The sequence below is a fragment of the Engystomops pustulosus genome, chromosome 7 (genome assembly GCF_040894005.1).
Source record: "Engystomops pustulosus chromosome 7, aEngPut4.maternal, whole genome shotgun sequence".
Taxonomy (NCBI): domain Eukaryota; kingdom Metazoa; phylum Chordata; class Amphibia; order Anura; family Leptodactylidae; genus Engystomops; species Engystomops pustulosus.
Genome location: NC_092417.1, coordinates 50115543 through 50136505, shown reverse-complemented (window position 1 = coordinate 50136505; position 20963 = coordinate 50115543). Strand labels below are relative to the sequence as shown.

Genomic DNA, 20963 nt, shown 5'->3' with positions numbered 1-20963 from the left:
TGTTGAGTTATGTTCCTGTGAAAAAGCACAAAGGTGGGGGGTGAGAACTGAGGAGTGAGCAGCACTGACAAGTCACATGTTGTTTTTTTAAATGCTTCCAAACCAAAGCCCAACCCCTAGAACTATACAGAAGATTGTGTCAGGGTGCAAGGTAAGTTAAAACACACAATTATATTGTGATGCAAATGCTTAGAGAAAGCAAAAAGGTTGATTTGTAGTGCAGGTGTGAGGGGTTTCTGCAACCTGTCTTTAGTGAAAATTAGTCCCTGGTGACAGGTTCCCTTTAAGACATAGTTGATTTTTTGCATAATTGATTTTGTAATATTGATAAAACATTGCCTATATGGTTACGATATGTCATAATATTATGATCAGAAGAAGTCTAAAATCTTTGTGAAGAAATACAATACTCCTGCATACTCCTGTATTGTAAATATGAATGGGTGTCCTTGAAGTGAGATCCTTACCAATAAATAAATAATGGAACATCATTAGGATAAAATCCACCTGACTTATAGCTTAAATACACATTTTCATTTTTAATTTCAATTAATGATATTTATTACTGCATTACCATATGACTTCACACATCCCTGATATTATCTAAATGGTCAGTTTCTCATGTAGCCTTGAGCCTAACATGGTAGCCTACCCACGGATGCCCCAACAATGAGATAGGGACAGTACAGTTCAGTTTAATTAATCTTAATTCTTAAAGGGGACATGATGCTTAAAGCCTACAATTCTCTGGCGAGAACCTAGCATAGTGAGCAGACAGGGGCAGTTTGCTGTGACAGGCCTTCGTAGGGTCATGAATGGTCACGGTCTCTGGTTACACATATTTCCAGGGATTTTCACCACACATATTGCAGACTCTTGCAGTCCCAAGTAGGTAAGCAGTTTGGTACACGCAAAGACAATGTCAAAGGTGGTTCAAGTTGATATGTCTGTAGATGTATCTCTTATAGAACAGGAGGTTCAAATAGCATTTAGTGCCATTGACCCATCACTGTATCTTACTTTTGCAGGTTTTGTAGAGTTAAGTCTCTATGATCAAGTTCGACTACTGGAAAGCTGTTGGCTGGAGGTTTTGATGATGGGACTGATGTGGCGATCAATTGATCAACCTGGAAAACTTATCTTTGCTCCAGATCTCACTCTGGACCGGTAAGGGGAAAACATGTGAAATTAGCTTCTTTATTTTGCTTTATTTGGTCAACTGGTAAGGCCAGAATTCTCCCAAGTTTCTTAACTGTAATTGGACTGTTTTTGAATTTCATGGAAAATTAATAAACCTGTGATTTCTTACTAAATGATACAATTAGGTGAGGTGTGAAGCCCCGCCAGCTACTTGTCCGCCTTTAGTCTCTTTCAAGAAGCACTTGCCTAGAGATGCTTAATGCTTTTCAAGAGTCTTCGGAAGGCTTAGGTTTTTGGAAATCTGAATATCACAACTTCTTGAAAAGTGCTAATGATTTAGTCTAGACCTTCCAAAAAAATCATGTTGTTTAAATGGGGTTTAAATGAACAGGTCTTGGTCTAAAAATTCTAGGTATATTTGGAAGTTATGCTCTTAGTTCAAATGAATTTTCATTAGTAAAAAAATATCCTTATGGTTCATCAAGTCTTGTCAATGTATATTCTGCAATGTTTCGATTGATATTTAACTACAGTTCATGACAATCCTTAACACATGTCTTCTAATATTGCCCATTGTAGGTAACCGCTGGTTCACCTGGTGGCCTACGTGGGGGTCAGGGGAGTAACTACAGAGTTAGCAGCTACTATGGGGCCCACAATGTCAGGGGGCACTGGCATCCAACCTGACACACTAAAGAATGGAGGTTGTGCGCCATTATAAAGCATAATATGTATATAACAATGTACATGTTCCACAGCACACAGCATAAATTGGCAGATAAGAAATGTCGGGGGAGAGGTCGGGGACAGCAGAATGTAAGGACTAGGAATCTCTTATCTCTACTTCCCCCAAGTGGTCGGCAGCTACTGGGACAGATCTGTGTTAGCGTATAAATTTCAGTGCATAAATGTGTGTGCATAAGTGTATACATGTGTGTAAGAGTTTATGAATGTGTATGTGTACAAATAAGTATATTTTCTGAAGGGGTAGGGGGGCTCCATTCAGTAGTCTTCTATAGGGGCCCTGCCTCTACTAGTTACGTCCCTGATGGAGGTTGTGGAGCTATTGCTAGGGTTCTTCATTGCCCTTCCATTGTCTGTTTGTATCTAGCAGAGGATCCTCGGTTTGCAGTGACCCACTGTTGCCGCTTTTTATTGGGGCTAAAGATTATTTTATTGTATCTAGTGTTACAATTCCACTCATATATATGTATGACCTTGAGCAAGATGAAAAGATTTTTTTCATTTTTCCTTTAGTAACAGTGACAGGTCTTGTCCATTCAAAACTCTGGGAACCTTGTTTGGAGACTCTGATCTAAAGCAATGGGCCACCAGAAGTGCAAAGACAATATTTTTAGGAGAGAAGTAGTGTTCACGAAGATGCGCACTACATTGACAAGACATATTTGGGGAGGGTATGGGTCCTGGGTAACTCATGTTCGATGACTAAAGATTGTGGGCTCCCCTGGCACAGTAAGAGGACCCAACCAGCAAGAATGTTTTTTTTTCATTGCAACCCTGAAGTTGCGGTGGCCACAACTCTGGGTGATAATGCATTTTATCATTGATCACCGAGGTAGCATTAACCATAGTGACTGCTTTGTTCTAGAAACAATTTCACATGGGCCTTTTGATGCATGGCTGAACAGTGATATTTGAATGGATGGGAGTACAACCCCAATAAGGGTGGAATAATATGAAGATAATAGAAGCAGATATGAGTTTATTTATCTATCACTTTATGTATCACTTTAAGATTTCGGTTGTCATTATGACCTTTTTTCCCTATTAGCAGATACTTGTTTACCAGACAAACATCCTATTAAATCATTTTACACTCAGAAGAACACTTGTTAAAATCCTCACCACCGCCCCTCGCCAAAACAACCCTCTGAAAAGTGGCAAAACCCTGAGCTCCATGTCAGGATAACAAAATCTTCAAATACTTTTGAACCACGGCAAGAGCATGCACAAGCCAACTCATTATTTTTTAATTTGCTCCTCAATGAGCTACAGCGTCGTCTGCATTTCGGAATATATTCCAATTTCCTTTGAATGACTTGCAAATTATAGTTTTCTGTTTCTTTTTTTAGTTTCCTCCCGTGAACCCTCTTGTAAATGAGAATTATGTAAAATATTCTTTGTTCGCAGCATTGTGCTAACAAGCGGGTCAATATGGATTTGACAGCTGTTGTTCCAGTAAATATTTATTAAGTGGAATCCATAAAAAGGAAATCTTGATACAGGATCTCTTAATGGAGACTATAACTTGTCTGTTTCTTCTACTTTTTTATCAAACTTTTTTTAAAGGCCAATGATCCTCTTGTATACCCATAATAGGAGTTTCCAACCAAGCTGAACTGTCCTATCTATAAGATGTAAAACTGGACTTTAAGGGAACCTGTCGTCACCTTATCCCACCTAAGCCCAACAACAGTATCTTGTTATGTATGATGCATACCCCCCCGGAGATCCTTCTGTAATATTTCTATGTGCCAGCAGTCCTAAAAAGTCCTGTTTTCTTTTCATGTAAAACAGTCAAGGAGGCTGGGCTGCTCGTCCAGACAGTCAGGCAGTCCTGGCCGCCATATGCTCTGCTTCCTTTCAAGCATGATGCGTGCTATCTCTGCCTCCTTAACATCCGTCCCTCATTCTCATTCAATGCCGAAATACATAAAAGCTCCTGGTGCTGCACCTCAGCTTGTGCATGGTGCGCCTGTGAAGCCGCCAGGTACACGCAGTGCCGGCTCCATGATCGCTGGCACCGATCATGCTTGTAGTGGCCGGAGCATACGGCAGTCAGGTAGTAGGGTTGTCTGACTGTCTGGACGAGCAGCCCTATCACTTGCGTTTTACATGAGAATAAAAGAGGATTTTTCAAATTATCTTGTTTCCTCCTTACATCATTATGAGCCCGTCATTACCCAGGGATAGCTACAGCAAGCAGTAGGGGAAGATAGCAGTCACCTGTTGCCTGTGAGGGACCAATGGCACCAATGGTGACCCCACTGTCCACCTGTACAAATGGTATGTCCTCTAGAAATGTATTTGTAAGTAAGCATTTTGTGTTTGGTGACAGGTCCACCTTGTTCTCCGTATACATTTGTAGTGATATTCATTATCTACACAATAATGGGGCTCATTTACTTACCCGGTCCATTCGTGATCCCGCGGCGCACTGTCAGACGTTGATGCGGAGCTTGCCAGGATTCACTAAGATCGTGCACCCGATATCCACTAGGTGTCGCTGCTGCACTGAAGTCCGCCGGAGTTCACCTGCTTCGTCCCGGTGTATGTGAGTGCTATTCTTGCGACACAAATTTTTTAAAAAATTCCGCGTTTTTTCCGAATCCGTCAGGTTTTTCCGACGGCCACGCCCCCCGATTTCTGTCGTGTGAAAGCCTGCGCCGATTCGCCACAATTCAGGGAAATTCAGCGTAAATCAGAAATTTTCGAGAAACTCTTAGTAAATGAGCCCCATTATGTGTAGCTAGCCCCATGCCCTGCAGATGTTCCTTAAATGTTCTCTCCTCATTTACAGGGATGAGGGAAAATGTGTGGAAGGAATATTGGAAATATTTGATATGCTGCTAGCTACAACTTCAAGATTCAGAGATTTAAAACTTCAACATCGAGAATATCTCTGCCTGAAGGTCCTCATCCTGCTTAATTCCAGTGAGTGTTTGTCGATTATTAATGCAGATGTTGTATGGGAGCTTTCATGGGACTGGGACTGAAACATGTCTCAAAAAGTACTTGCGATATGATATTGTGATATATACACCTTCAATATTATTTATAGGCATGTTTTAACAAAGAATTATGCTTTATTGTGCAGAGATTTTCTAGGACATTGAATCAGTGGACATAGCATTGAAAAATGACATGGAGGTCAATAAGACTGCCTCATTGGACCAGACTAGTATTATAATGTCAATGAGGCTTGTGGGCCTAGGAGACTCCTATTACACCTCCTGCATTTTAGAAGGATGTCTCTCTGTCTTCTATTGTATATATCTAGTATCACTGAATTGAAGCCATGTTTTCATTCATGTTATCCAAGTTCACAGTACAATCCCTCTGTGTTACCTACAGACATGTTTCCACTATCAACTTCAGATGAGGAGTCAGAGAGCAGCCGCAAACTGCACCAGTTATTGAATACAGTCACTGATGGACTTGTGTGGGTCATTGCCAAGAGTGGAATCTCTTTCCGTCAACAGTCTACCCGGTTGGCCAATTTACTGATGCTTCTGTCACATGTGAGGCATGCCAGGTAGGTCCACAATGGAAACAAAACCAGAGACAGATACAAAAATACAAACAATGCCATACACTTGGTGCAGGGGTATCTGCTGATTTGCAGTTAATGATTACATGGCTTCTTACTGTAATACCAATAAGACTTGCAGAAGCTGTTGTTGGATTATAGGCCCCATAGACTATTTGGGGAAAATAAGTATCTGATACACTGCCAAGAGGTCTGTAATTTTTTATCGTATGTATACTTCAATTGTAAGTGAGATAGAATCTAAGCTAAATCCAGAAAATCATATTAAACTCGTAAATAATTAACATATTATTGCATGAAATAAGTGTAAGATCACCTACCAACCAGCAAGAATTCTGACTCTCTCAGAGCTGTTAGCTTTTCATGAAGAAGCTCCACGCTCTAAATCAATCACACTCCAACCTCTTTACCATGGGCAAGACCAAAGAGCTTTCAAAATTGTAGATCTGAACAAAGCTGGAATGTGCTACAGGACACTAGGCGAGGAGCTTGGTGAGAGGACAACAACTATTGGACAACAATTATTAGAAAATGAAAGAAACAAAGATGAACATCAATATTCCTTGCTGTGGTACTCCACAGAAGAACTAACCTTGTAGGGTAACGATACCATTGATAAAAGTCAGGCCCAAAACTACACAGGAGGACCGGGTCAGTAGCCTGAAGCGGGCAGGGAACAAAATATTCCAGGGTGTGGGCAGGGTTTGTAGACACATTATGATCCATCTAGTGATATGAAATGCTGTGTGCGTGCTGGCAATGTGCTTAGATTATCAGGGTACAGGTTTATATACACTTTCATTTAGATTCTGAACATTCACTACTATCTGACACATAGAAAGAGAGATCAGAGAGATCAGAGCTGAGAGATAATGAGATCCATGAGATGCATATTACAAATTACACTCCAGCTCTACCATCACTGCCATATTATACACTACTGTGCTATATCTCACCTATAACACATACTGTCAGCACTGCTATACGCCTCCCTCCCCCTCCCCTAGATAAAGACCTAATCTGCCAGTAGCTTGTAGCTTTACTCTCCTCACAATGTGTTGCTTGCTGGTAGGAAGTCTGCATGTGTGTGTGTGAGCTTGTCCCAGAATGCAAGGGTGGAGGCTAGAGGTAGAGAGCAGCTCAGTGCAGTCAAACAGAAGAACAATATGTCTACCGACCCTAAACTCAGAAGATCCAGGGTCAGGTTCAGGGACAACCAAAATTGTGTACTTCAAGACTTATACAATGTGATTTTCTGGATTATTTTTAGATTCTTTCCCTCACAGTTGAAGACTGCCTATGATAATTACAGGTGTCCCCTTTTTTTGTAAGTGGAAAAACCTGCAATATATCAAATACTAATGGTTGTTAGCTACACTAAACATATGCCTAAACCTTCAGAATAAACCTTTCCTGGTTTAAGACAATTATAATTGCCAAAAATGTTTATATTTGTCAAATGCCAGAATAATGAGAGAGAGAATGTTGTAAGGCATTTTAACCCCTAGGGGACGCAGCCTCTTTTGGCCTAAAGGACGCGGCCCCATTTTTCAAATCTGGCCTGTGTCACTATAAGTGGTTATAGCGTGGGAACGCTATGAGATATCCAGGGGATTTTGAGATTGTTTTCTCGTGACACATAGTACTTCAAATTAGTTTAAAAATTTGGATGAAATCTTTTGCGTTTAGTTATGAAAAAAAACAAAATTTGGCAAAAATTTGGAAAAATTCTTTATTTTCAACGTTCTAAATTCTCTACTTTTGATGCAGATAGTCAAAGCACCCAAATAAATTCATAACTTACATTTCCCAAATGTCTGCATTATGTTGGCATGGTTTTTTAAGATTCCACATATTTTACTAGAATGTTATGAGGCTCAGAATTTAGGTGCCATTTTTCACATTTTTTGTAAAATCACCAAAACCTGTATTTAGATGGACCTGCTCAACTTTTAATTGACACTGAGAGGCCTATATAATAGCTAGACTCATAAATTATCCCATTGTGGAAACTACACCCCTCAACGTATGAAAAACTACTTTTAAGAAGTTTGTTAACCCTTTACGTGTTTTATAGGGGTTAAAACAAAATGGAGGTGCAGTCTGCAAATTGCAATATTTTTTCACAATACACTCATTTTGGGTGGAAAATTAAACATTTACAATGGATTAAATGAAAAAAGGCTCCACAAAGTTTGTTACCCAATCTCTCCCGAGTACACGGATACCCCATATGTGGTGGTAACCTGCTGTATGGGCGCACGGCCGGGCATAGAAGGGAAGGAGGCGCCATCCAGATCAGATTTGCTATGTCACATTGTACATGCTATAATTTTTTTCTTTTTTTTATTGGGGACCTATAGGGGCTTATTTCTTTTGCCACATGAGATGCACTTTTCTGGTACGTAATTTTGGGGCATCTATAGCTAATTGGTGAGTTTTAATTAACTCTTTGTTGGTGGAGGAAATGAAAATCATCAATTTTTAGGAAAATTTTTATGTGTTTTTTTTTTGGCCGTTAACCATACCATAAAAACAGTTTTCTATTTTTATTCTATGGGTCGCCACGATTACGAAAATACTTCATTTATATATATTTTTTATTTTTTCCCATTTGTACTGAATAAAAAGTAATTTGGCGAAATTGTTGTTAATTTTAGCATCACCGACTTTCATATGCATAACTTTTTTATTTTTCACCTCACAAATTGGTTTAAGGGCTTATTTTTTGCAAGAAGGATGGTTCTTTTTAGTGGTCTTATTTTAGATTGCGTAACTTTTTAAAATCACTTTTTAGAGCATTTTTAAAGGGCATTAATAAAAAATCATCTTTTTTTCAGAGAGAGTTTTTTGAGGTTGTTTTTTACGGGGTTCACTTTGCGGATCTAATAACGATTCTGTTTTATTATGCAGATTGTTACGGACGCAGGGATACCAAATATGTGGGGGTTTTGTGTATTTTATTCAATTGTACTGAATAAAAACTAATGTGGAGAAAATCTTATTCATTTTAGCATCACCATCTTTTCATATGCATAACTTTTTTATTTTTTGGCTGACAAATCTGGTTAGGGGCTTATTTTTTGCGAGAACAGTTGTTCTTTTTAGTGGGCTTATTTTAGAGTGCATAAAACTTTTTAAATCACTTTTTAGAGCATTTTTTATAGGGTATTAATTAAAAATTATCTTTTTTCGGACCGTTTTTTGCGTTTTTTTCCTCCGGCGTTTACCGTACGGATCCAGTTTTGATTCTGTTTTATTATGCAGATTGTTACGGACGCGGCAATATCAAATATGCGGGTTTTTTTGGTGTTTTTATGGTTTTTATACTTTATTAAGTGTTTTTATGGGAAAGTGACATTTTAGGGGCTTATATTTTTATGTATTTATTTTTTATTTATTATAATGTGTAGTGTTAAGTGTTTTTGCATATTTTTACTTTTACATACTTGAACTTAAACCAGCGATGCTCTGATCACTGGTTTAAGTCCAATACACTGCTCTACAATACTATTTTATTGTAGAGCAGTGTAAACTGTCTGAGCAAGCTTGCGCATGCTCAGACAGTTTGCAGTCAGACCCGGAAGGGGTCTGGCTGCCATGGCAACCGGGCAGCTCCGGGGCACAAGCCAGTCCTCGGAGCTGCCCAGAAGTGGATCGGATCCCCCGGTAAGCGGCACGGGGGATCCGATCCATAGGGGGAAGACCCTTACACGCCGCGGTCATGCTTGACCGCGGCGTGTAAGGGGTTAACACCCGCGATCGGAGTCGGCTCCAATCGCGGGTGTTAGCGCAGGCTGTCAGCTGTACTAGACAGCTGACAGCCGCTGCTTCTGGTACCGGCTCCGTTCGTGAGCCGGTGCCAGAAGCAGGGCGTTATACTACGTCCCGGTGCGCTAAGCATGTAGCACCGAGGACGTAGTATAACGTCGTGGTGCGCCTAGGGGTTAAATTTAAAGTCAAATGTTTATATATATTTAATTAGTATTGGTACCATTGCCCTCAAACTGTATGACTTGAGTCCATCATTTGGATATCCTTCCACAAGCTTCTCACAATAGTTGATAATGATGTGGACAAGACTAGTGTAACCGAGCCATGTTTGTAGGCCCCTTGTTTGCACCTGCCTTTTAAGCTTTGCCTATACATTTTCCATAGGATTGAGGTCAGGGCTTTGTGATGGCCACTTCACTAGGAATGTAATTTTTAGCGGATGACAGGTTCTAGAAGCCTATGCTATGCTGATTTTTAAAAATGCCTTTGTCAGCATTCTGTATGAGTACTTTTATATAAGTTTCATTAACATCAACCTGCCAGCAAAATGTGGTGAGTCCCAGGGGAGGGGTAGCTGCAGCCTGTGTGTACCGGTGTGAAGACAGAGCTGCATCAGTGTGGAGGATAAGGAGACTGACACAGGCACACACATGCTGCAGCTGCTCCCACCCCAATAATAATAATAATAATTCCTTTATTTATATAGCGCACACAGATCACACAGCGCTGCACAGAGCTTGCCAAATAGGTCCCAGGGGCTCATAAACTAATCAATCTAACAGTATGTTTTGGAGTTTGGGAGGAAACCGGAGTAAACCCATGCAAACCCATTCAAATTCTTTGCAGATGTTGACCCTGGGACTTGAACCTAGGTCCCCAGCACTGCAAGACTTTAGTGCTAACAATTAAGCCCCCGTACTGCCCAGGTACACACCACATGCTGTGGGCCAGGTATGGTAGATTAAACTTTACATCTATACTCGAGTATAAGCTGACCGGAGTATAAGCCGAAGCCCCAAAGCCCCAAACTAGCAAAACTTATTGACTGCAGTATAAGCCTAGGGTAGGAAATGCAGCTGCTACAATTTAATAAAATGTCCAGTAGCAGAGCCTCCTCATTCATTAAATGTCCAGTGGCATAACCTCCTCATTAATAAAAAATCCAGTAACAGAGCCCCCTCATTAATAAAATTTCTAGTAGCAGACTCCAAACATTAATAAAATGTCCAAAAGCAGAGCCAACCTCATAAATAAATATCTAGTAGCAGAGCCATCACATTGATAAAATGTCTAGTGGCAGAGCCCCTTCATTAATAAATTGTCCACTAACAGAGCCCCATCATTAATATAATGTCTAGTGGCAGAGCCCCCTCATCAACGAAATGCCCAGAATGACCCCCTTAAAGATAATAAATAGAGATGAGCGAGCACTAAAATGCTCGGGTGCTCGTTACTCGAGCCGAACATTTCCAGATGCTCGAGTGCTCGTTTCGAGTAACGAGCCCCATTGAAGTCAATGGGAGACCCGAGCATTTTTCAAAGGGACCATGGTTCAGGAATAAAATGTGTTATTTAATTGAAAAATAATGTCTTCTGATAATTTGCAAACATCTGCGATCTATTCTTCACTGTTCCGCGCGTATATTATCTCCCGACAAGTTAGCAGATGTAAAGAACAGTGAAGAATAGAATAAAAACAGTGAACACAGTGAACACAGTGAACACAGGATCATTTAAGATAAAAACACAGTGCAGAACACAGTGCAGAATAGATTACAGATGTTCGGCACACCTGCTTACTTGTCGGGAGATACGCGCGGAACGGCGCGAACAAAATAGCATGTGAAGAACAATATATATGTGTGTGAAGAACACATTGCAGATGTTTAAATACATCTGCAATGTGTTCTTCACACATATATATTGTTCTTCACATGCTATTTTGTTCGCGCCGTTCCGCGCGTATCTCCCGACAAGTAAGCAGATGTGCCGAACATCTGTAATCTATTCTGCACTGTGTTCTGCACTGTGTTTTTATCTTAAATGATCCTGTGTTCACTGTTTTTATTCTATTCTTCATTGTTCTTCACTGTGTTTTTTTTAATTAAATGCTCGATCTCGAGCAGGGGAAATACTCGTCCGAGCAACGAGCCGTCTCGAGTACCCTAATGCTCGACCGAGCATCAAGCTCGGACGAGCATGTTCGCTCATCTCTAATAATAAACATAGTACTTACCCTCCAGTGCTACCCACAGGTCCTCTTCTCCTCGCCACTCCTCCTGGTTTTTCTTCTCTTTGCTTTAGGCGTCTTCCTGCCAGTACAGGTAGAGGTACATCTGCACATGCACATGCTGTGAAATCATGCAGCAGCAACACTTTGGCATCATAATATGTACCCAAGCAGCTCAGACACGTGCTGGCGTTGTCAACATGCTCTAGCCATCATGACTCATATTTGGTGGCGATGCCCGACACTACAGCCATACTAATCCCAAGTACAAAGACTGATAGCCAACATGACCTGTCTCAGCCTGGAGAACAATCCTGCTGTCCTCCTGTTGTCTATACTGCCTATTTCAGTAGCCAAAGCCAAGAACTCCTTAATGGGCTATATGCTCATTGCAGCGCTTACCCTCATTCCTAGGTTATAGAAAACCACTAGGGTCCCTCAGATTTCCAACTGGTTTGGAGACACTTTTGCACAGATTAGAGCAACTTACAGTTGACTCCCACAACACAGGTGTAGCCCATTCCCAGGTTTGGAGCCTGTGGCGGATGTTAAAACAATCTCCTGCATTTTTATCTTATACCTGACTTGCTACAGTCTTTTTGTCATCTCCCAGACGCATGGCTCCTGCAAGCCGTCCCTCTAGCCGAAGCATTCCTGATTGGAGAGTGTGCTCCCCATAGTGACCACCCCCAATCCCCATTGCACCGGAACACGCATTTCAGTAACAAAGTTTATGTTGCGTGAAGAATATCGCAGCCACAACACCAAATGGTTGTGTGCGACACATATGTGGCTTGGACACTTCTTAAATACATGTGCAACCAGTTTGCACTAGAAAGACCATGCAAACTCCGACAGAAAACTGGCGCATAAACCATAGTAAATGTGCCCCTCTATGGCTTTCATTGATGTATGTAATTTTTTTTAACTTTGTATAATGGACTTTCATATCCTGCATTTTGTATGCTGCCTGTTTCAAATAAAGAATAATATAAAAAATAATAAATAAATAATAATCTAGCGCCATCATATTCTGTAGCGCTTTTCAAACCAATTTCAGTTTAGTCAGTCGACAGGACAAGTCTCCAAAAAATAAAGTCCTTTGTGCATTTTCAAACATGTATCTGCCTTTTTATATTTCTTTTGGAGTAATGGCTTCTTTCTGGCAGAGTGGCCTTTAAGCTCATGTCAATACAGTTCTCGTTTCACTGTGGATAATGACACACTCTTACTGGCTTCTGCCAGCATCTTCACAAAGTCTTTTGCTTTTGTTCTTGGGTTGATATGAGCATTTATTTCTGGGACACAGGGCCTATCTACTTTCTGAGCAGTGTAATGGCTGACATTCCCATATTTGTTTTTCTTCTTGCATATAATTGATTGTACAGATAAATAATGTACATTCAGGTTTCTGGAAATCACACACAAGGGTGAGAAAACTTGTGCAAGTCCACAATTCTCTTTCTGATCTTGTCTGAGTTCTTTAGACTTTCCCATGATTTTACATAAAGAAGCATTGTGTTTCAGGTGTGCCTTCAAATACATCCACATCCTCATACGTTGCCAGAAGAAGAAAAGACAAGGCATCACTATATGGCTGTCCCAAATTGTGTGTAAACTTCTGACTTTGCAGAAAGTCCTGAACATGCCTTTTAAAAACTCTCTCTCTCTCTCGTTATTCTGGCATTTGGCAAATATAAATAATTATGGTGATTCTAATTGACCTAAAACGGGAAAAGTTTATACTCATTTCATATCAGATGAGAAAAACATTCATATGTGTCTTTCTATATTGTGTATGTAAACTTCAGAATTTCCCCTGCTGTATGATGAGGTGTCTCTTCATGGTGTTACTTCTCTATAGTATTAGGATCGATGTCATCACTGCAGTTGACTCTAGATCCAGCTTCAGACACCGTCATCAGGGGCATATTTCCCCTATTCTGGCTGCTGTAGAACATTTAATACATGAACCCCTCACACCTTTCATAGCAATGACTGCTCTTTCAGATGTAGCATCACCTTGAAATGGAGCTTCTTCAGCAATTTCTTGACTCTGGAAGTTAATATCATTAGTTGCATGCACCAAACATATATGTATATCATTATGTTATTTTGGATGCTATTGGGAGTATATGCTTTGATGTCTAATTTTATTAACTGGATACAATCAGAGAGTGCCATCTTGGGATAAGAAACAATTTGGATGTGTTTTATGAGGGCTTCTATGCCAGAAAACTGGTGTTGAAGCCCTGAAATAATCGCTATTGCTAGTGAATCACCATCAATTGCGATTATTTCCCCCTTTAATGGGCTTTGCAGATAGGGGAGTGGGCCAACACCGGGCATTACTGCTCACTGCAGCTAGCAAACTTTTACAAGGGAAAGCTCACCTGCTGCACATATTTCTACACCAGATCAGATCTGGCATAGAAATAAAGCTGCACAGCCTGGTTCACAGATACGTCAAGAGGAAGGAGCCTCTTGTTATATCCAGGGGCGCCAGAGGGGCAGGAATTTCATCATATGCCAGTGCATGATAAATCTCCCCCTGTATATTTTGGAGAAAACTTCTAACACATACAACTGTCGGAAGGCTTAGCTCTAATGAGAAGAAAGCTGATGGATGAATTAATTTCTGGGGCTACCCACCCCTCACTGACTACAGGTGCAGACACTGTGTAGTCATTGTGTAATCATACTGTTCTAGTGGTTAGGATTAACCTTGGGTACAAATATGAAGGATCTCACAATTTATCCATCATGGATTTAATATTTTCATTTTCTTTTAGTAACAAAGGAATGGAACATCTACTTAGCATGAAATGTAAGAACGTGGTACCTGTATATGATCTACTTCTCGAAATGCTGAATGCACATACTCTGAGGGACCACAGAAAGCAGATGCCAACTGCAACATACAGTGTCAAAACACAAAGTGATGGTAGGGAGGCTGTGGCACACCCACCCCAGTAATCCAGCAAGAATCGGCATAATGTGAAATGACAAGGAAGAACAAAGCCTGTACCTGTTTACAAGCTGCTTCTCATAGGACGTGATAGAGACCAGACTTCTTTGCAGAGCACTGCGTCTGCGCTGGAAATGCAAGCAGAACAAATGAAATTCTAATTCTAATATAAAGTTGTGTGAAACGGATGAAACTTTTTTTTTAAGGGATTCTCAGGTGATTTGCTCAATTTGCATTTTTGTATATATTTGATTGGCAGCACCAAGCCTTATACATACGTCTGCACTGTGTATTGTGAAGTGTTTCAACATGTTGAAAAAAATCTTTCATGGGGTATGCCCAGTTATGGGTGCATGCTGCAGCGATCATTATAAGGGGGTCACAAGCCAACATGTCCTCCTGGAAACTACTACCCCTTATGCCCCAGTAATTCTGTGGATCTTAGCCAGCCAAAAGAGGTGAACATGGGCATTTTGTCTTTTTGCAACTGCACGCCCCTCCAAGATGAATGCTACGGGCTCTGCCACTGATCATGCCGATGTATGACCCAGAGATGTAACTTGAAGCTCCTGGATCCCAATGCAAAATGTGCTACTAGACCTCCAACTATTATCATGTGCCCTTTATAAAGCTGTTCTCTTTGTATAATGCGGCCTTCATGAATATGCTAGTGCTCTGAGCTGTACATTTTCCGCTCCAGTGACTTCTAATAGTTTTCTTGTTCTGTAGAATTTGTTATTAATGTAGCTACCAAGTGGTATAATTTGCTAGAATCGCCATCACACCTTGCAGAATGCAGAAATCTATGAATTTGCAGGAATCTCTTGTTAGGTAAATCTACTCTAAAGAGGAAGTGCTGTGTTTCCCTTGTGGTTGTAGCACGTCATATAATTATTTGTGGTGTGGCTTTGTGCATCACCATTATTGGTACATACCAATAACCCAATTGTATAAGGTTTAGTCATCATTACAACAAAATCTTTAAAGGGCATCTACCAACAGGATGAAGGGCTGTATGCAAATTAGTCTGATAGGCTCCAGGCTCCATAGGTGTTAATTTGAGCCTGGAGCCCCTCAGGCTCATTCGCATACAATCTTTCATCCTGGTGGTAGATGCCCTTTAAAGAATAGATACAAGGTAGTTCAATTTTTTAATCCAGAATAACGATTCCACCACAATCACTTCTCTTTTAATTATACAAAAGTATCTCTGTATGTTCAGCAAAAAGTGTTATCTAAAACATAATTTTTCATTTATTTCTTAAAACAATACCAGAACAGATTTTATCCTAAGTACAATATGCAATCAATTCTAATTTTAGAACATCAGACAAATGTGGGACACTTAGCACATCTAACACATCTAGTAGCCTTAAATCAACATTATATACATCAGAAAATGTCCATAGCCTTAAAAAATGGAAAGGTCTTAACATGTTTTCAGAAATTTCTGTGGATACCAGATTAGCAGAGGGGATGAAGTCTCTAGTGAGCCAAATGGACCTCATCCCCTCCTAATTGTCCCTGTGTCTCAACCTGAGCCCCAGATGATAGCTCCTGTCCTTACAAGGGGGGTCCCAAGACTTACGAGACTAAAATCGCCCTAGTGCAACCTAGAATTTACTGTGGGACTATAATGGGACTCTAATGGGACTCATCAGAGGGTGTATAGAAATAAAGGGATAACACTATTGTTACTATATAGCCGGATGAATATATTTTCCTCCTAACCAGCTTGCATCAATGGAGTCAAGCTTTTCTAGCAATTAAAGGGCACCTGTCATCAGGTCTCTGTTACTATTTCTGTCACCACTACCTGTTGGAGCAGCTCACAAGGATCCCATCCCAGCCTTTATCTAGTCAATTCATACATTAATCATTATAAAATCATCTATTCTTTATTATGTAAATGAGGCTGGTCACATGGTCAGAGGCAGTGATGTCCCCCCTGTTCCCCCTCCCCTCTCCTCCCCCTGCTCATGTCTGTGTGTAATCTATAGTAAGGCAACATTAAGCATGGCTTATGCATGGATCTTTATTTCCCCTCTTCCTGGCTTCAGTGATTTTCACTGATGCCTCACTGGACCATTCTTTTCAATGGGCCTTTTCACATTCCAGTTTTTTTCCACCGATCAGTGGACCGTGGAAAACATTTTAGAGCCTGTCCAATTTTTTTATTGACTACAATGTATTACTGATCCAATGTAGTCAGTGAAAAAAATAAAACAGACTCTAAAAACTTTTCCATGGACCACTAATCTTTGGGAAAAAGACCATTGAAAAGAATGGTTCAGTTAGACATTGACGAAAATCACTGATGTGAAAAAAAACAGATCAAGCTGAAATTTTACATTGACAATTTCTCTCTCCCAATTTCTAATTTGTTTTTTCTTTATGGTGTTCTATTTCCTACAGTCAGTTATGGATTGGATGATCCAGCACTAACAATCTCCTACAGTGCGGCTGATAGAAAACACCATCACTCTGTACTGTAAATATATTTGAAAAGTGAGAACTGAACTCAAAACAGCCACCCCCTATTAGTCCAGTGATTTCTAGCTTACTATGGTTTGGATAATAAATCATTTATTCATGTAAAGCCAGTACATAAGTATAACTGGAAGGTCGGGAATGACCAATGGAAATCTAAGAATGCAGTAGGTTGCTGCTCATACCCAAGGATTATCAGTGCTTCCTCAATGAGTTTCTTTTCTCCTCGAGTATAGCCTTGAATGTTGATAATGTCCATTCCACAACTAACTGCATAACTGATTCACTATTTTTGGAATTTTAGACAATTAGAGAGTCACACCTCTCCATCCAGTGCACTCTGAAGATGGGGCGGCTGAGGGGTTGGACTAACATCTTTCAGATATTTACGTCATGCTCTTTAGAGAACATGTAGATTGGTTGAGCTTCAAATGACAACCAGTCTACAAGGGATACCATAGGAAGCCTGGTCATATGGCCCAATGCACGAAGACACAACCATCATGGGGGAAGTTATCATACATTTTATGGGCAGGCTTTTTTAGGGATAAGGGCTTAGCTGCAGGAGTAGGACATAGTCAAGTTTTGAGAATGCAGGACTTAGTGATCTTAGACAGCATTTTCTTGACAAAATTGGAACCTTCTCTAACTGGTGCTAATGTCCAATGAAGTTCACATTACTGTTGTTCTCGTCAGTTCTGTCGGGTTCCATCGACTTCCTTTTGTTTCTTTTAACAGAGACAATGCTGCAGACAGAGAAGCGTGATGAAAGGCGGCCCTCTTTGCTTTCTGGCTCTAGGGTCCGACCAAAATCTAGTTTCCATTATCCCCTTCTCGGAAGAGAAAAACTAAATCAATTAATAGTGGTGTGAACATTACCTAAGGGCCATTTCAGATTAAAGTAGGTATATAAACCATGTGATATTCTGGCCTAACTTTCCAATAAGTTCTTTGGAGCTCTACTTTCCTAAGATGCATTAAAGTGGCTTTTGGTCCTTGATAAATCTGTTGGCAGTGTCTTGTTTGCGACAGTCACATAAAAAGTCACCAAAAAAACATCAAAAGTCGCAGCACATAGACTGTTGGGAATCGAGTCAACTTGTACCAAAATGGAATTCTATTAAGAAAACTTGGCTATGCAATTTTAATGAGTTTGGTGCAAGCAAAGTCCAAGTGACTTTGCATTGTCCAATGTTTATTTGGCACAATGGAAAGTCACAAAAGATTGCCCCACAATTGCACCAAAACAATGCCACACATAGACAAACGTGCAAATAGTACATCCTCACTAAAAGTGGTAACAAATCACTATGGCACGGTCACTGTGACAGAATTGGATGTTAGACTATTTAGTCGATCACCGCTCCCTTTTTTTGTGACATAAATGCACTGCAATGTATTTGTCCCAATCTTGTCTGCCAGGAGACATGGCCTAATGCATGAAGATTTTGGCATGCACACAACCATATGGGGGCCCGTGATATGTGAGCAAACAGGGTCTCTCTCACCACACAGTGACCGGGCTGAGTCCCGGGTTTCTATGGAGAGGTGGGGGGTGAGGAGCGCCCAACCCCCTCCAGCCGGGCCCTGATCCAGGCAAACACACGGTCATGTGCAATATGCCTTAGAGGTGGTGTAAACTATCTAAAGATGTACCAGATGATAAATTCAGCAAAATAATTCTAATTAGACACGATTAATAAATGTGTCCCAAATAGGTTGTCACCCTTAATCCACGACTTCCCAGGGACACAGACCTACGGTTTACTTGTTGTCGATATTCTCCCAAATATGGTAAAAAAAGTTAAATAAAACAAACATTTGTTCTTACCTTGTCAACCCCCTCCCATAATTGTAAATCCATTTTGTAGAGAGTCAACGTGTTCACATGATGTACCGTGTTGAGCAGTACACATGTTCTTGGCAGAGAGCCTCGAAATACCCAAAGACAACCACCTGAAGCAAATATGTTTAGAACCGGTAGAGGTAGTGAAAGCATTTTCTCTTGCCAGCAGGTGATACTTTGCCTAAACAATCAGGGTGCATTATGCTCGGCTTTTTGGAGATTCTAGCAGACTGTACACTGGATTGGGATTGACATTTAAAAAACAATACAGTTTATTTTAGACAGGTTTTTAATTGAATGTCTAAAACAGCTGTGACAAATCTACCTCTATTGTACAGAACAAATGCGCCATTCAGCTGCTTTTTTGGGGGGAGGACTTGAAGAGCAAAAATATCAATTAAGTCCTCCTTTAGTACGGCTTTCTGTCCTTTTTGGTAAATGTTAAAAATGAAATTCAAGTTATAAACTGTGGTTGTATATAACGTCTGTTCAATACTTGCTTAACGGAATCGTGCCTTTTTCATTCTTAGAAAATAATGTCCTTATTTTAAACACAATTTTTGTAATTTTTAAAATCTTATTCCTGTCAGAGAATTCCAAGGTTTCAGATGGACTTTATGGGTGGAGCTTAAAGATGGAAACCTCTAGTCACCACAAGGGGAGCTTACTGTAATGTAGCCTTTCAAGAACCTATGCATACCTTGGGGGAGATTTATCAGGGCCTGTACTGTAGTTTTATGGCCCATGAGCCCTGAAATAATCACAATTACCAGTGAACCAGCAGACAATGAGAATTTTTTCCCCTTCACACCCACTAGGCATGGAGATGGCATTAAAGGGCACAACAGGTTGTGTAGTGAGCCGGCATGTTCCTGCCCCACCTCCATACGTATGATACATGCCCCCGCCCTTGTGTGTATATGAGAAGTAACAATATTTTTGGAAATAAGAGCTTTCTTTTCAAAGTTTTCGCATATGCATGCTTCGGTCTTTCTCATGTCCTTAGAGCTGGTGGGTGGTAACTGATATGATATCTCCAATACACTATAAACAGAAAGCAGAGGAGTATTTCTCTATCTATCTAGTTTTCTCTCACACTCAAACTATGGCAGGAACATATAGGTTATAATAACTACTGGCCTGTAGTGATATGAATAAAGCTCTTGCAGCAAGATACAAAGCTGCTGATTAAGTTTCTATGTCTCACTTCTCTCTCCCATGTTGAAAGGTTAGCTACTATTTAACAATAGACAGCTAGAGTAAGCTCCCTCTAGTGGTGGCCGCAGGCAACCAAATATTATAATAATGCCCCTTCTACACTCACAACTGTGATGCGATGAACTGACAAGTAGATTTCATTCCCGGTTTGCGGCGTTCGGGCCGTGTGATCCGAGCAGCATGCGTTGCGAGTGAAAAAGGGGCCTAAGTCTTTTGTAGGTGACTTGAAGCTTTGTATAAAACCAGATTTAAAAAAAAAAAAAATGAAAAAAGGGCGTTCTAAGTGGTACAGAATTTTGGATATTTTGTTAATGTCAAACTATGTGGTGTTTAAAGAAGGACACCGAAGATGAAGATCAAGTTTGGTGCTAAACTATTGCACTAGGAAATGTAATTATGAGCAATTCCACATGATTAAATCCTCAGAAATGCTCCTCACAAAAGACACCAATGACCAAGAACTGTCTACAATCTCCCTGTGGGCGCCATTTTTGCCAAATTGTCTGAATCTAAGCGCTCCAACCCTCTGAGAGATTGGTGATGGAAGCAGTTCTGATAGTATTCTTCAGAAAATACTAGTTTAATACTGTAGTAAAGGGTCTGCAAAGATTTGATTACATTTTTTTTAATATGGTGCCAATAATTTGGATAATGGTGGACATTTGTGTTGTGTTAAGACATTAAACGCTTTATATGTGAGTGTGGTGTTTTGTGAATGTTGTTTGGATTCATTAATTTAGACTCCAGATTAAGGAAAAGAATCCATCAGTTCATCAGCAAGATAGACACTGAATGATCAAGTGTGAGCTGGCACCATCTGTATGCAAATACACCAAACAATGTGTGGGGGTGGTTGTTAGGGCAGAACTCACCACCTCCCTACCTTAAACATAAACCCCTATCAAATGGAGTAAGTAGTCAAGTACCAAAGGATGGTTAACAAAATTCAATATACTTTATTAGACAATCAAAAAAAGCTTCCCGTAGGGATAAAATATGGGAACAC

The 20963-nt window shown here is 40.3% G+C and overlaps 1 protein-coding gene across 2 annotated transcripts in view; it reads left to right on the top strand.

Annotated features, from left to right (window-relative positions):
• ESR2 (estrogen receptor 2) overlaps positions 1-20662 on the top strand; it is a 49929-nt gene extending 29267 nt beyond the window's left edge. The window contains exons 6-9 of one of the 2 annotated variants that reach the window (XM_072115849.1): positions 1029-1167; positions 4682-4815; positions 5236-5416; positions 14228-20662. In XM_072115849.1, coding sequence (XP_071971950.1) covers positions 1029-1167; positions 4682-4815; positions 5236-5416; positions 14228-14411 — 638 coding nt within the window. In that variant the 3' untranslated portion in view covers positions 14412-20662. The remainder of the gene's footprint in view (positions 1-1028; positions 1168-4681; positions 4816-5235; positions 5417-14227) is intronic. The other variant, XM_072115850.1, reaches the window with a different exon arrangement.
• Positions 20663-20963: the final 301 nt, after the last annotated feature.